The following is a 16,732-nucleotide window of genomic DNA, read 5'->3' on the forward strand; positions in this document are numbered from 1 at the left end:
ACAATCAGTATGTGCCTCAGTCCGTTTTGAAGTGTCAAACTGAATTCAAACGGACGGATGGCATACTGATGTGTGAACATACCCTTATCTGCCTGACAATGCCTGAAAATGGCTGACACCTGGCGGACCTCATTATGTTAATGAGGTCTGCCACTGTCTGTGTGTAACCGCCATTTTGATAGTCCACCTCTCCGTCATTCTGGTCCCATTGTGGACCTGTATGACGGAGAGCTTGCGCTGTTGTGAACCTAGCATAAGGCTATGGCTACACTATAACTTCTGTCATACAACCAAAGATGTGTCGCCCTGTGATTCTTTCACTCATGTTAGTGAATGGAGTCACATTGCAACCTGAGGGACCCAATGCGACTCCATTCACTAATGTGAAAGAGTCCCAAAGGGACACTGCGATCTTTGGTTGCATGAAAGAAGTAGTAGTGTAGCCATAGCTGTTTTGCACACTGTATTGTGCGTGAAAATGCACTTTAAACGTGTATAATGGCAAAAACTAGACGGGCGATATTACATATGGCAGTAGGGTGGGCCCCTGGAAATAATCCCACTGGTGGGCCCTAGGCACCCCAGTCCGACCCTGGTCGTATCCATTGGCAAACAATCAAGATAAAAGCTGTCACCACTAAGGCTGAGTTCACACTAGCACTCCATCTCCGGTGACCATTCCGCTTGAAAATTTTTCAGACGGAAAACTGGCAGACCCCATTATAGTCTATTATAGGGTAACTGCTTTTTAAGCGATTGGGTTTCTATTATTTGGGTTCCCAAACAGACGTGAAAAACAGAAGCCCAAACACAGGTGTGAACCTAGTGCAAGTAGGAAATCTTACAACTCTGTAAAATTGTCATTTTTTTACATTTGCAAACGTTTCTTTTTTGTCTACAAATCTAAATTTGGCTCTATTCATAGGAAGGAAGACTTTTATGGGATTTATTACATAGAAGTGGCAGCCCCTGACCACGCTACCGCTCAGGGTAGAGACAGCACTGCGCTTAGTCAGTCCACAGGTATGTCTGTGCAATGCCCGGAGGGTGAGAGGTGTGTCCGTGGTCAGCACCGGCCGCTGTCACACACCACGCGCCGAGCGAAACATATAACACTTATCTCATGGGTTTCCACGTGAATCTTATGCAATGAGCAAGGCCGCGCCCTCCACCAATCAGCAAGCGTTCCGTAGTGATGGACGTCAGCGTCCGCCTATCAGAAGAAGACTCGGGTGGAGACTATCCGAGCAGGGCACACGAGCGCTGTGCAGCAGACGTCCATCTTCCTGATAACCAATGACTAGTCAGAAGGGGAGGGACTCGGCGCCAGGAGACCAATGAGGGGGAGATGGGGGCGGAGCGTGGCGTTGCTCTCACGTTGAGCTCTGTGTGAAGCGAAGAGTCAGCGCTTGTCAGAGGAGAATTGGGTAGTGGGCTGTGTGCTGGGTCACTGAGCGGAAGTACCGGGGACGGGGCGGAAATACCGAGGGGGCTGCAGTCATCTGTGGTGAATAATAGAGACGGTGCTGCGTAACCGGTAAGAGGAGCATGTAGTGATGTCCGTGCTACTCAGGGGATCCCATGACTCACTGGTGTGGTGGGCAGTGCCTGGAGATGCCTGTCTGCTCAGCCCTGTCCCCTGTCACTACACTGGGGTTATTCTATGTGTCATATGTATTTATTATAGTAGGTATATCTCTTACCACTGTCACTAGTATGTGTGTGTGTGTGTGTGTGTGTGTGTGTATATATATATATATATATATATATATATATATATATATGTAATCTATCTTACTATGTTTACATTACTACTAATTACTGTATTACTAATGGTGTATTAGTGTGTATAAATATTTCTACCGCCACTACTATGTGTTCTGTATACATTACTACTACCATTCATTGTTATATGCCAATATTCCTGCCAGTTATTAAATATTACGGTTTATCATATATATATATATATATAACCACTATTATTCGTTAATATATATATATATATATATATAATGTGCTAATACTTCCATTCAATATTATACATGTAAAATATATATATATATATATATATATATATGTGTGTGTATTTTGTGTATATATCGTTTACTTTATTATATTTTATTCTATATAACTACTACCCTTCATTTTAGTATTACTTTTATTTTTGTCATTTATATTTAAGTAAACAATTTATTTTGACCTCTTGTATTCTCTATTATACTTGTAATCATTATTTCTACCATTATACTTCTTATTCCTGCCATTTATTGTTGTTGTTATTATGACTTTATCATTCATGGTCATCATTATTGTCGCTCTTTGAGTCTGCTGTTGTTATTATTGCCATTCATTCTTCTTTATTACTATCCTTATTACTATTTCCCATTATAATCCATGTTCCTGCTATTATTATAGTAGGGGGTAGCTATCTGATAGTCTGGGGGTTCCTGCAGTTGTCTCCACAGTACTCTGCTATTTTTGGTAGTCCCATATGTACCCTTTCATACAGGTTGGCAAGGGTCTTGCATCATTGGGGTCTGACTACTGGGTCTCCCATTCTCAGCGTCTGTGGGGGTCCCAGTAGTCAGACCTCCACTGATTTGCCACTTATTCCCTATCCAAAAGGAAAGTCTTCATATTCTTTTCTCTTGTGATCTGGTTGGTATAGCAGCCTGTGTGTATGAACAATTTACATTATAGTATATGAGCAGTCTTTTCTATAGAAAATTGTGTTTTTTTTCCCTCTACGCTAGTGAAGTACATGTGTTGTATTTGCAGTGTCCCTGTGTGTCTGTTTTAGTAACCACTTGTATTTCCCATGAAGTTACTATTCTGGAGCATCTTTCTTATTATTCTGTGTTGTGCATTTCCTCTGTTATACCTCCTGCAAATGTATAATTAAATTGGTTCCTACCGTTCCCCCTACACTATCTGACGCTGGCAGTAAAGCTTGCACTATGTAAGGTCACACCCCTAGCTGGTGACTCCCAGCTGTCAATTTCTTAATACATTTTCAAGAGGAATAACAGAGGAATAATACAAAATAAATTCTTAAGATACAATGCTCTGTCTGCAGCAATTGGTTTGGTCTCCTTATCACGTATCTATAAATATATAGCCACATAGGGCATACAGTGATGACAGAAAAGTGCAGGGGCATCCTATGTAGGACATCCTATGAAAAGTTCTGTTATCTACTTCTGAAGGACCATAAAGGCATCACTACTATAGGACCCCTTTAACAGGATTCTCGGCTGGTATTTCATCACTATGATCTACTGGTGCTTTATGATTGGTCCTGAGTTCTGGGTCCCGCACCAATGCCTCACCTTCATCCAAACGCACATATACACACTCCCATTCAGTGGCTCCTTGGCTTCCAGCTGAACACAATAGCCGCCTGACCCTATTTAAGTGAATGGCGTTGACTGCTGGTCCCTTCAAAGGTAACCAGTGACTTTGTGCATGTTGTGGGAGATTTAGTCATTGAGTCAGACCACCCGCTGGACTCCTAAGCTCAGCATAAGTAGGAATTGAAATGGTTACTAACCTTTAAACAATCGTTGTAATGCCTTTCTTCACTTTCCTGCTCCTCACTCCCTGCTAAACTGACAGTTACTCATAAATCTCTGCTGAATCAGTCTTGCAAAACAAACTGGACTTATAGTGGTCTAGTACAGCATTACTTAGAAGTCTATGGAGAGGGGAGGTGTGATTAGGACCTGAGAGAGGAGAAACCAAACAGACAGAGGCTTCTGGGGACAAATAGGAAGTTTCCTTCTCATCCCAAGTGTTTTATTCACATTACTATAGGACTATATTTTCCTTAAAATTCCCATGTGACCCTGCTGCTGCTTCTGAGTGAGTAAGAGAGTTGTATATACTTGTGAGTACTTCTTTGTGCTATCTCTACTACTTCATAGCAGTTAGGCCTGTTTCACATTTGCGTTTGGGGACCCCACTTGTGGACCCCCTGAATGGAATATCAAACGCATTATAAAGCGGTTGGCAGAGAAACCACTCGGACCCCTTACACTATAATGGGGTCACGTTCACGCTACATTCACGTCCCTGAACCCCTACCCTGCCAATCTCTTCTTGCTGGTCCCTATTGCAGTCAACAAATGACCGCTCAGCCAGTCATTGGCCGCAGTAGTCATCCGCTTAGCAGAGCGCCATTTCCGGTTAAGCAAATCATTTTTATTCTGTGCGCAACTCCTTTAAAGGAAGTCTGTCACCAGAGCCCAGCATATCAATCCAATGTTTTTCCCTTGTGAATATGGTCAGTCCTGAGATATTGCTGTTTTTTCTTTCCCGTCAATATGTAAATTACCTCCATGGAGCAACAAAGGCCTTAGCAAAGAGCTAATTTGTATACTCTACTGACAAAAACATCTCGACAACAGAGGCGCCATTTCACAAGTGTATTATTCAGGTGACCCTAACCTATCTGTGGGGTTGATCTTCTGGGTTCCCTTTTAAACTTTGCCTTGTATAGAGTCATCTCTGCCTTTCCTCTGTTATTCTCGCCTTGTGTCTTCTCCTCCTGTAACGCTGATGACGATGATAATTAGGATAATTACCGCTCCTCGTGTCCCGCATGCTGTCTTGTTATTGTACATAATTGTTTACTAATGGCAGTATTGCACTGCGGCCACTAAATGTTTGTTACATGTTGTTACTGTACTGCGGCTATTATTTCTTATCACATGTGTCTTGTAGTGGTGGCCGGCAGCTGTCCCAGTTCTGTCTCTTCAGTCCTCTTGAGTCCATGAATGCAAGCGTCTGATGACATCACAGTGAGGGTACATAGTGTAACAAGGTCTCGTAGTCGCCTTTTGACTGTATTTGGGAATTGAAGGACACATGACATGCCCAGAACATTACAGCCTGCCCCCCTCTGATAGGGCCACTTATGTGTATGACAATAGTCGATGTCATTGGTGAATAGTACAGTGGTCAGGGCTTCTGAGTCTCATACAGGACAATGGAAATCATACCTGGGTCACTAGGGTGTATTGTTATGGTGGAAAAGTACAGCTAGCGGTGCCTTTGTTCTTACATTATTTATGGAGGAACAGAAGAACCAAGGAATAAACACATGTCTTAACTATATAGTAGGCAGAGATAGAAGCAGATGGCTTTGGTATAAAGAGGGTGCTACCGGTTACTACTGTGGAGCAACAACCTCAGTGCTATGAAGATCCATTTGCATATTGACAAAAACATCTCCGAAACACCGATTCGCACTTCATTCAGGTGACCCTATTCCATCTCTCCGTGGGCTGGTTTGGGTATGATGGATCCCTTTAAGTAATGTGTATAGACATAGCAGGTAAATGTTCTTGAGTTGCATGCAATAAATAAAGTATGGTAGTTGTATACTGCAATATATATATATATATATATATATATATATATATATATTCTGTTCTACATTTATCTCACTTATGTGACTGGGTACTAACACATTAAGATATTGCATTCCTGGATGGAGATAAGAAGAGGCGCACTCCTTTACACTTTCTTGGTGACTGACCTATTTTAAAGTACAGGTAATACACATGGCTTTAGATTTCTGAAACGCTTTTTGCTAAGCAGGGCATTAAAGAAGATCTTCCAGCACCGGTGTCTGCTGTGCTGCAAGCAGAAGTTTTAGGGGATGTCTTTATTTCTAAATTGATTTGAGCGTTGAAGACTCTCCAGAGAAAGCCCCCTCTACTTGTGCAGGGCTGAACCATTCATTTAATACAACTTTATGGTTTAAAGGGGTTTGATGGCTCCAAATGGATTTTTTATATTGATTACCTGTCCACAGGATAGGTCATCAGCATGTGATCCAAGGGGGTCCGAAACTCGTAGCCTGCACATATCAGCTGTATTGGCAGCCTCCAGACACCGGCATTACAGCAATGAATAAGAAACATGAAGTAATAGGGGTAGAACAGCAGCCCTGTCCATTGCATACTAGTGGTCCCAGGTAGCTTCATCACCAATACTATTACTAGAATAGGAGAACTAGCACACACTACCCATCCTCTGCAGTCCGGGACAGCTGAGCTCTTCAGAGTCCAAGTGCTGGACCCCCACAGATCACATATTGATCCTGTGGATAGGTCATCTGTTTGAAAATCCTTTTGGGTGTGGACAACCCCTTTAATGGACGGTCACAAACTGAACATGCAGGACAAAATCTTCCCTAGCAGAGCTGAAGAAATGGCGCAGTGCAGCACAAAATATCCCCTAAGCCTAAGGCCACACATTGCGGAAACGCAGCTTCTTTTATTGCAGATTTTGCTGCGGTTTTTTGAGCCAAACCTAGGAGAGGCTACAAAAGGAATAGGAAACATATAGGAAGTTCTTGTATTTATATCATCTGCTCAATCCACTCCTGACTTTGGCTCAAAAACCCGCAACAAAATCAACCAAAAAAAGCTGCGTTTCGGTAACGTGGTGCTTCAACCTAAGACTGAGGCCATACATTGCAGAAAAGCTGCATTTTTGGCTCTAGATTTAGCTGCAGTTTTTTTTGAGCGAAAGCCAGGAGCGGATTTAATAGAAGGGAGCTTCTTTTATCTTTCCCATTCCTTTACAACCACTATTGGCTTTGAAGCAGCTGCAAAATCTGCAACAAAAACTGCCACGTGTGGCGTCAGCCTCAAGATAATGAATCCTATAATGTTGCACTACTATCAGCAGCTTTGTCCCAGCCTCAAACTTTCAAGCAGCATTTTGTCTCCATTGCCAACACTCCATACACTGGCATCAGTACTTGTTCATGCCACACTCCAAAAATACAGAATAGAAAGCAATCGAAATTGCATATGTGCCCCAAAATGGTGCCAATGAAAGGAAAAACAAAAACCACTAACACTGCAACAAAAAAATTGTGGTTATCAAAATATAGTAACACAAAAAGAAATGTCATAAAAACAAAAGCCAAGAATCCCCTGCCCCTTATTTATAATCCCATTAGCCTGCGACCATGAAGATTTTATTTAAATTTTTTTAACCAAAAAAATAATTTCTGCATCCTTAAGGGGTTACAGATGTCATAGTGTCCTGTGTGATACAGATATCTAGATAGATCTGACATTTCTTCTGTTCTAAGTGAGGTACACATGAATTCCTGAATGTATATGGGCCCCTTAACCTACTGGTGCTGTAGGGGTTAATAGGAGCTGAGAATTTGGCTTGCTGGGTCCCTGCAGAGAGAGAATTTGTGTGATTAGAAGGGATCTGGCGTTAGTGTGCTCAGTCACATGGGTACGTAGCCTAGATAGGAGCCGGGTTTATATAACATGTTTGTGTGGGAGGGGGTGGGGGGTGAGGATACTTCTATGCTCTTTCTGTTAGAGATGAGCGATGGCAGGACCCAGATGTAGGTTGCCCATTACTGCTTACACAACAGCTGTTATATTCGGGGTCATCTCGAGCCACGAGCTTGCAGAGATGGTGCTCTGTACTTAACGTTTTCTGGAATTCGGTAGAGTAAGGAGTCATTTATGTTTTATTGTAGACACTGAGGGTATTTTCAGGACTTTATCCTGCTGTACACATTGTAGAAATCCACTTTGCTTACTGTATTGCCTGATTTATCATTAGGATGTAGTATTGGTTTTTGGTATTTATTAGGCTGGCTATGACCTTTATTTTTATATGGGTGTTTGTCTCTGTATTTCGTACGTATGGTGACGTGTGCAGAGGTATGATAACAGGTGTGGGTACATGCATCTGGTATATGTTTTTGTTGCTTTTTATATTCTTACGTTGTGTGTTTGTATGTATTGAAGGCTTATTGTGTGTGTGTGTGTGTGTGTCTATATGTCTTTGTTATACTAGTACAATGCAGGAAAAAGAATGATTCATACAGGGAATTTTTTGTCACTGTTTTCTTTAAAAGGGGTTTCCAGTCAGATAAAATTGATGGATCTAAGGATCTATAGTCTGCCGTTCAGTACTGCTCTGTAAGGACCTATATGGAGCTGTTGCTGCCCGAGTGAATGATAAGGAGTAGAGATGAGCGAACACCGTTCAATCGAGTAGATATTCGATTGAATATCAGGCCGTTCGAGGTATTCGATTACAATCAAATATCACGAGGCAAACGCAGTAAAAATTCGTATCCCCTCCCACCTTCCCTGGCGCGTTTTTTGCACCAATAATTGCGCAGGGAAGGTGGGACAGGAACTACGACAACGGAGGCATCGGAAAAAGGAATTGGCGGCCGAAATCAGGTGACCTCCACTTTAGACGAATGGTGAATTTAACATTCGGTTAATTTGAGTCTGTGAACTGTGACTGTGAGACAGGGATAGATGTACAGGCAGGGTTAGCTAGGGATTACCTTTATTTAGGTGGGAATGTTACTCACCCAGCTCTTTGGGGCTCTTATCTGGTTGGGATCTCTGTCAGCTTGCGATATGCGGGAGCTGACTTTTTCTCATAGGAATGCATTGACCAGCGTTGATTGGCCGAATGCCATACAGAGTTCAGCATTCCGCCAATCAACGCTGGTTCTGCCGGAGGAGGCGGAGTCTAAGATCGGTCCACAGCAGTTTCCATTGTGTTCCGATCTCAGATGTAGCAGTGCTGACACAGCTCTGCTACACGGAGAAGCAGCAGAGCTCAGCACACTCAGAGATGCAGCAAAGCTGAGTGTGCAGCAGGGTTCAGCGCACACTCAGCGAGTATATCGAATATTTTACTGTTCGCTCATCTCTAATAAGGAGCATAATTTCCTGTTTTGTACATGTGCAGTGTGTGGGAGACATTATAGCAGCTAGTCTCCACAGCTCAGAGATAACTTAGAATAAAAGCCTGCAGAGAGGCAGACTGCTATAATGTGCATTGTGTGGGACGGGTCTAGATGGGTGCAGAGCTCATTTTTGTGAAGGGTTTCAGAGGCTATCCTTCTCAGATCAGTAATGATTGTCAGGTCTGTCAGCACCCACAGCAAACAGCTGGTTTTGCAGTGAACATGAGACAGTTGGCGGTGCATGTATAGGTATGTTCACACAGAGGAATTTGAGACTGTCTTCTGACTTAGAATTCTCTCCAAAAAACAACCTTTAGGCTAGATTCACATCTGTGTTTGGGTTTCCATTTCAGGGGTCCTCTTGGAGACCCCCCTCCCCCCAACTGAAACCTAATCTGCATAAAAAAGCGGTTACCTTAGGAAACCTGCGCACCCCAGGCTATAGACTATAATGGGGTCCATGTGGTTTCCACACAAAAAATGCAGAGAGAAAAGTACTGCTTGTATTTTTCATGCGGAGAGGGGAACGGAATTCCCGAACGCAGAAGTGAGGCGAGCCTTATTCTTCCTCTCCTTGTTTCCAATGGCAGGGAGCAATGGGCACTCATTTCAGCTTACTGACAAAAGAAAACAAGCGTTCTGCTCAATCTTGGCACAGTGTCACTACGATACCGCCGTGACTGGAACCGCTTTCTGCAGTGGGTTTCACAAGACTTTTTTTTTTTTTTTCTTAAGAAAAGCAAAAATTGAGACAGTGGAGCAGAAATAGGTGACTGGTACTGATGTAGGAGTCCTATCAGCAGCCCTCAGTACGATGGTCGCTATCCTAGACCTGACGCTTCTTTTACAGAGATTATGATTTTGTAGATTACATTTTTTAGTCTGGGTAAATAAATACAGTGACGATTTTTGTAATGTTTGAAACGTTCTTCCCATTTATTCTATATGTTGTGTAGCATGGACCTAATAAACACTTCACTCTCTTCTTTCCTCCTTTTATTTTTGGTTTCTATAGGCCTCTCTCCGTTATGTCAGTCTGATGAAGCATTTTGTTTAATGCAATGCCCATCCAGAGTAAAAATTTGGAACAGCTAGTTCTCCCAATACAAGGACAATATGTTCCCCTTGTACCAGTGACACACTTTTCAGAAAACGCCCACCCTCAGCTTACAGAATTTTTATCCAGCCATCAACATGTGTCTCCAGGCATGCATAACACCAGCCTTCCCTATACCCAGGGGGAGCCCATCCTGCAGGATTACAGTCATGTGCCAGTTTCACAGAATGTAATATCCAGCATGCAAGAGTCTACTGAGTCTGTAATGGATTCTATGAATGTAATGCTGTCCGAGGCGGAAGGTCATTCAAAGGAAGGATGTCCTCAAGTCATAGAGACTTCAGATAGAGGTTGTAGCTCGTTTCACATGGGAGATCCTATCATCCAAGAACATTATAATTCATATGAGACAATTCTACCAGTTGCCACCTCAAGGTCCATCCAGACTGAAGACCTGCCGATGCACAACGCTATAGATTTTGTAAATCCTGCCATACTGTCACAGGAGGACATGGAAACATGCAATGACTCCAGCAGTAATGAACTTAGAACTGAACCTATGGATTCTGATGAAAATGGAAAGGAGAGTACACCGAAAAGGTAGGGGACAGGATGTTTGTATATTGCCAAAGGATGAATGTAGTTGGAGTGTAGCTAGCTTACAAGTGTGGGTTTCCATTCGGGGAGGGGGGAGGTCAGCTTCTGAATGGAAACCTAATCTACTTAAAAATGCTGTTACCTTCGGAAACCCACAGGCTCCAATGACTATGTGATCTGCCAGGTTTCCGCCCGAAAAGGGCAGTAAATGAAGAGAGAAAAGCGCTGCATGTGGGAATTTTCTCTCCGCATTTTTTAAAGCAGAATGGGGAACAGAATCCCCAAACAGAGTACAAGCGCAAGTGTGAACCTAGCCTAAGATAAACCCTGCTTCTTCTCTACGGGAGTGCCCATTTCTTTATTTTATACCCCAGATCATGACTTGCCTCCACTAATTCAAAATCTGCCCATTTGATTCTGCAATGACTGACTGCTTATCAAAACCTCACCTATTTTTTGACTCTGGGTTTTGAAAGTTTTAAGGATTTTTGTTGATATTTCAAAATTTTACCAACATTTCATTTTATCAATTTCTCTATATTAAAAATGTAGATTGTCACTTCTTGTTCTGCAGAGATCACCTTTTGGTAGTCATTGCCTTACCTTCAAAGGCAGGATTACATTGTCAGGTAACATCTATATGTAGATTACCCAGGATCTACCATTACCACAGGTAATGTATACAGCTCACAGAGCATGAATAGAAATCTCTCCCATAGAAGTCAGTGAGTTATCTCCAGACTACAAATTCCTATCTTTCATCTCGCTGCTGTAAAGCTTCTCCTAATCCAGTTAAAGGGGGTGTGCAGGACTTCAAAAACATGGCTGCTTTGTTCTCCGTTTCTGCTGCTCAGTCTCATTCATTTGAATGGGACGGAGATGTGACATTGCCATGTGACCAATGGACAAGAGAAGAAGGGAGCAGGCATGTTTTCAAAGTTCTGCACAACTCCTTTAACTGCAGCTCAGGTAAGATGCATGTGGAGAAAATAGGATAAAAAAAATATACAATCAGAATTTTTTTTTTTTTTAAAAAATGAATAAATGTGAATGCATGATTTTAAAGGGATTGTCCACTTTTGGACCAATTTTGAGAGGCAAATGTTATTGTTTGTATAGTGAAAAATTATACCAGTGATGTACAGTCCATGGTCATGTGATGTACAGACAGGCGCACAGATCATTAACAGGCAGCTGTATGATTACTCTGCTGTGAATGTAACAAACTGTGCACCTGTGTGGACCATGGACGGTATATCACATGACCATGGACGGTATATCACATGACCATGGACGGTAATATCACATGACCATGGATGGTAATATCACATGACCATGGATGGTAATATCACATGACCATGGACGGTATATCACATGACCATGGGTAGATTTTTAACCACTGTAAGTAACAGAATGAATAATAACAAGCATAGATCTAGAAATCCTTGAGGAATAGATACTGAAAGTATATTGGAAAATTGTAGAAGTTTATATTATGGAAACAATAACATTTGTCTGAAACTGTACAACCCCTTTAATTAGATAAATGTATAGGAGGTAAGGTCCCTTTAATGGGTTTTCCAGGGACCTTTCTTCTTCTTGGGTTTGGAAACTAGAGGCTCTTGGAGATGAAATATTATCTTGAAACCTCCAGTGTGCATATGTGGATATGGGTCATCAATGTCTGACATGCTTAGCACACATTCCTGTTACTCCACAAGAACACCCATCATAAAGGGAGGCCTTAATATGTGTGTTGTAGGGTGTGTGTGTGTCTCAGGCTTCCTGTCTATGAAGAATTTGAGGTATGAACATTGAGTCTTTTTGAAAAACAGTCAGAAACTACAGTTATATCACATGTACACTGTCACCTCCAGACTACATTGAGGTTTGCTGTACCTGTGCTTGGTGGAAGCATAAATGCCTCTTCTACTAGCATGGAAACAAAATTGGCAAGTATTTTGTCTGCCTATTACACCCACGTACAATCTCTGCCCGAGCTCAGGGTTCACTCCATCGGAGTAGGAGGACTCGGGACCATCTGGACCTCTCTATGAATATACAGGATGTATGAAAGAGAGCCTGTGTGTTTTTTGGGGATTTTTTTTTTTATACTAAAACCCTTTTTTGTATGTTCAGTGTTCACATTTGTTTCCCTTGGAGAATAATCTCCATTGTATATTTGTTCTACTTTGTATTGTTGTACTGTTAGACATCTCTGAATAAAAGCTATTGAACCAGGAAGGATTATTTAGGATGAGTAAACTACATCCCTTTTCCCCATTGGCTGTTTAGTGTTACATCTTTACATACATAGGGCTGAGCTGCAATTCCAAACAAGACTGTGGACAGAGCTGGCGCTGTTTCTGGGGGGGAAGGAATTAGTAGATCCTTTTTAGTGGTCTTGAACAAGCTGGCCTTTGCAAAGATTTTAGACGGTAGGCCTTGTCCTTTGTGGATAAGAGGAGAAGGTTTTCTGCCTTCTTTTACTCCTCCAGCCTCTACTAAGGCCTGGGCTCCCCATGACTGCCAGAGCGGTTACCCAGAACCACCCAGATAATATACAAATCGGTGCTTCATACTATCAGGGAGCTAGCTAGAATATACTTCTTAAAGGGATTGTCCAGGATTTGGAGCAACCTGTGGTGGCTGGAGGGGGGGATATAAAGAAAACTAACTCGCCTAGACAAAGTCACCCGTGTCTTCTCTGTTATGTGCCTGGGTCATAAAGCCAGAAGTCCTGAGCCCCACTTGACCACTCAGTGGTTGCTGAAGAGGGACCGGTGACCACATTGGCATACGTTACTAGTATCTTACCAGTGATTGCTGAGGACTGTTTCCCTGGCATGCAGCAGAAAGGTGGCAGACTGTGAAGCTTCCAGGACAGGTATACTATACTATACTATACTATACTATACTATACTATACTATACCTTGTTTCTCTCCTTTTACTTTCTCCCTGACTGCCTCACAGGTCCTAATTCTGGACAGTTCTTTTAAATACTGATGTACAGGACAGTTTGGGTAGCAAATGCTGCATTACTTAGAAAAGCATCAAAGAAATGTAGGCTTCTTCTACCGTGGACACTGTCAACCACAGCATTGGGACAACTTGCTTGTATTTTGCATGCCCTGCTATGATACCATGTGATTGTAGCCCGAGTGGTGTAGCCATGTGCTGTATGGTTTCCTATTCATTTCAAAGGGAGCCACACAATACATGATCAGCTACCGGGGATAGATGTGTGGGACTACTGCTGGAGATCATCCCAGACAACTTCCAAGTTACAGCTTCTTGTATTTATGGTCTTGACCTAGATCCAAAAACTCTTGCTCTTGTTACTTCTTCCTAGGAGGGTAAAACACTTTTGGGCATGTCTCAGTCAGATTTTGAGTGCCTTCCATCCTCCATTGATTTCAGTGGGATGTTCTGATCCTTTTTCACGGAGCAGGATATGACCCACTCTATAAATATCAGATCAGTGCATTAAATCCGCCCCCCCCCCCTTTGAAAAACCTTGGACTACATGCTGTGCTGGTTTCTGCAGATATATATATATATATATATATATATATATATATATATATATATATATATATATATATAGTACAGACCAAAAGTTTGGACACACCTTCTCATTCAAAGAGTTTGAATGAAAAAAGAGAGAACCTAGAAGACATATTTTTAGTAGTTTCACACTTTTTTGTGAAGTATATATTTCCACGTGTTAATACAGGGGTAGGGAACGTACGGCTCTCCAGCTGTTACAAAACTACAACTCCCAGCATGCATACTTGCTCTGCTGTTCTTGTTACTCCCATGGATGTGAATGGAGCATGCTGGGAGTTGTAGTTTCACAGCAGCTGGAGAGCCGAAGGTTCCCTACCCCTGTGTTAATAGTTTTGATGCCTTCAGTGTGAATCTACAATTTTCATAGTCATGAAAATACAGAAAACTCTTTGAATGAGAAGGTGTGTCCAAACTTTTGGTCTGTACTGTATATACACTAGTACATAACTGATATAATAGACATTTGTTATCCCTCTGATAACTTCTACAATACACATAAAATGTATTTCTCATTTGCTGCAAAATAAAAACAAAAAACAAGACAAAAGTGAAAAAGTCACCATGACAAAACCACTGTGTAGTTGATGGTTTATATATAAAAGGGCCTTCAAACGCCTGGAGCTGTTCCTGCTGGCTTTGTGTTCTTAAAGTCCCGCAAAGCTTTATCACTGCCAGTTTTATTTCTATCAGATATTCTTTTAATTGTTCTGATTCTAATGTGATATAACATGTCCCTGACCTGCACGTCACGGTATTTCCGCTGTCTTATAATACTGAGCTATTCAGATGCCTCTTCCTATTGTTTCTGCTCTGTAGAAGACTGAGAACCTTATGTAGTACTGGCTAAAAACAAAAGGAAGCGGCTTCATTCATACTCAAGGTGTCGCATGTTATGTAAATAGGACATAAAAGATATTAATGGAAATGAATAATGATAGTTCCTCCATTATTACATCTGTACCCCCCAACACCACCCCCATGTTATTTTTTTCTCCTTTTTCTAAACAGCACGCAGGTGACTGTGTCCTTGGTCAGACTTTTCCTGAAGCCTGGTGACTCAGTTGTTGTCCACTTTACAATATTGTAGCTGCAGCTTTAGGCCCCGTTCACATGGGGCACGGGCCCACGTATTTTGGTCCTGATTTTGATGTGGGAAGCCGCGTTAGAATAGGACTAAAATGCGCCTGCCGCGGCTTCCGACAGACGCGGCTTCCCGCTCCGGAGAAGGCCCAAATGAATGGGCCTGGTCCGGAGGGTGCTGTTGCGAGGCGGACGTCAGGGCTGACTCAGTTGCGGAATCCACCTGAAGAAAGAGCAGCTCGCGTCTTTTTTCCGTAAGCCGGAACATACCGCTCATGGAAAAAAGGAAGGTAGCAGACTACATAGACCTCTATTGTGAGGGGGTGGATTCTGAGGTGGATTTGGCTTCAGAATCCGCCCCTTCTTGCCCCGTGTGAACGAGCCCTTAGGTTCTACAGCGTTGTCCAATTGAAGTCTATGGAGCAGCGTTTCCATACCTAAAGACTCCGCCAGTGAGCTGCCCGGCTGCCAGCATATAAACATTACCAGGAGCAAGAGCAGTGCTCCAAGGCTGAAGCTCCGCCCCCAGTGCACCAACTGCCTCATTTGCATAAGAATTCAAAGTCATTTTTCTTAAAAATCTTCAAAAGTGATATAAATAAGAGGTATGTTGTATATCACTGTATGTAGTGGTGGTTGATGAATACTTGGCGTTGGTAGTAGACTCCTTTAAGTTTGGGTTCTCCATTGAATGCATTGGTGACAGAAGCACCTTGTGGTGTCTCACAGTGCCAAGGATCCGTAAGATGAAACTGTATGGATTTGATGTGCCGCCATAAAGGATCTGTAAATGGCTATGCATTAACCCTGAATTTACTGACCGATCTGGCTCTGCTACCGCTGTGCCATGGCAATGAGCGATGGGGCTTGTTCTTATCTAAAGCGAAGTCCTGAAAAGTGCCCTACCTGCCCGCTGTCTGTATTTATACCACCAAAGGCTATTCTCATGCAGACGGGAGATAAAAGGGAACAAATTGTGGTTACGTAGCTGTACACACACAGCTTTAGTTACTCACTATTTCTGAATGATAAAGCTTACCACCACATTAGAAAATGAATGTGACAAAGCAGAAATGGGCAGGTAGAGCGTAATGTGCAGGTTATTGAGAGCCTGGAAATAGGTTACCGATGTAAGGTGCTTTGTCTAGTCCTGCTTTATATAACCTCATTTCTAATGGAAAAGGTTTTTGTACATATTTCTATGGCCTTGTACTCTGCTTATGACGCCGTTGTAAAACATGTCCATTTAATCCACATTCACTTAGATTGGAAACTGGGGTAGACTTGTGAAAAAGCTCCAAATGCATTTGTCATTGTGCTCGATTTTCAGAATGATCATAATTTATGGCAGGGCCCTTTTCATGTTTTAGCGGGCCCTGTGCAAACTTTTTGCCCCGCAATCACTCCAGGAGCCACTTATAAAAATTTCAATGCTTTATTCCATCCAAGTTAAAAAAGATAGCGTACAAAAATAAGTCAGAAAATACACATAGTGAGTAAAAAAATCGCTTACGCATTTCGGGGTTTCCCCCTTAGTCATAGCATGGAATGATTGCGGATCATCTCTTCACTACAGTCTTCCTACGATTTCCCTCACAGTCCGGAGGAAAGGTCTTGCACCTCCAGAGGAAGCCCAAGGATGTGGTAGGACTCAATCCACACTATTTCT

The 16,732-nt window shown here is 42.3% G+C and overlaps 1 protein-coding gene across 4 annotated transcripts in view; it reads left to right on the forward strand.

Annotated features, from left to right (window-relative positions):
• Positions 1-1,370: 1,370 nt before the first annotated feature.
• Positions 1,371-16,732, forward strand: part of PER2 (period circadian regulator 2) — a 57,356-nt gene continuing 41,994 nt past the window's right edge. For 2 of the 4 annotated variants that reach the window (XM_075268984.1, XM_075268983.1), the window contains exons 1-2: positions 1,371-1,537; positions 9,774-10,415. In XM_075268984.1, the coding sequence (XP_075125085.1) occupies positions 9,820-10,415 (596 nt within the window). In that variant the 5' untranslated portion in view covers positions 1,371-1,537; positions 9,774-9,819. Of the gene's footprint in view, positions 1,538-7,319; positions 7,382-9,773; positions 10,416-16,732 lie in introns of those variants that run through there. The other 2 variants (XM_075268981.1, XM_075268982.1) reach the window with 2 other exon arrangements.

This window comes from Leptodactylus fuscus, chromosome 3, assembly GCF_031893055.1.
Source record: "Leptodactylus fuscus isolate aLepFus1 chromosome 3, aLepFus1.hap2, whole genome shotgun sequence".
Classification (NCBI taxonomy): domain Eukaryota; kingdom Metazoa; phylum Chordata; class Amphibia; order Anura; family Leptodactylidae; genus Leptodactylus; species Leptodactylus fuscus.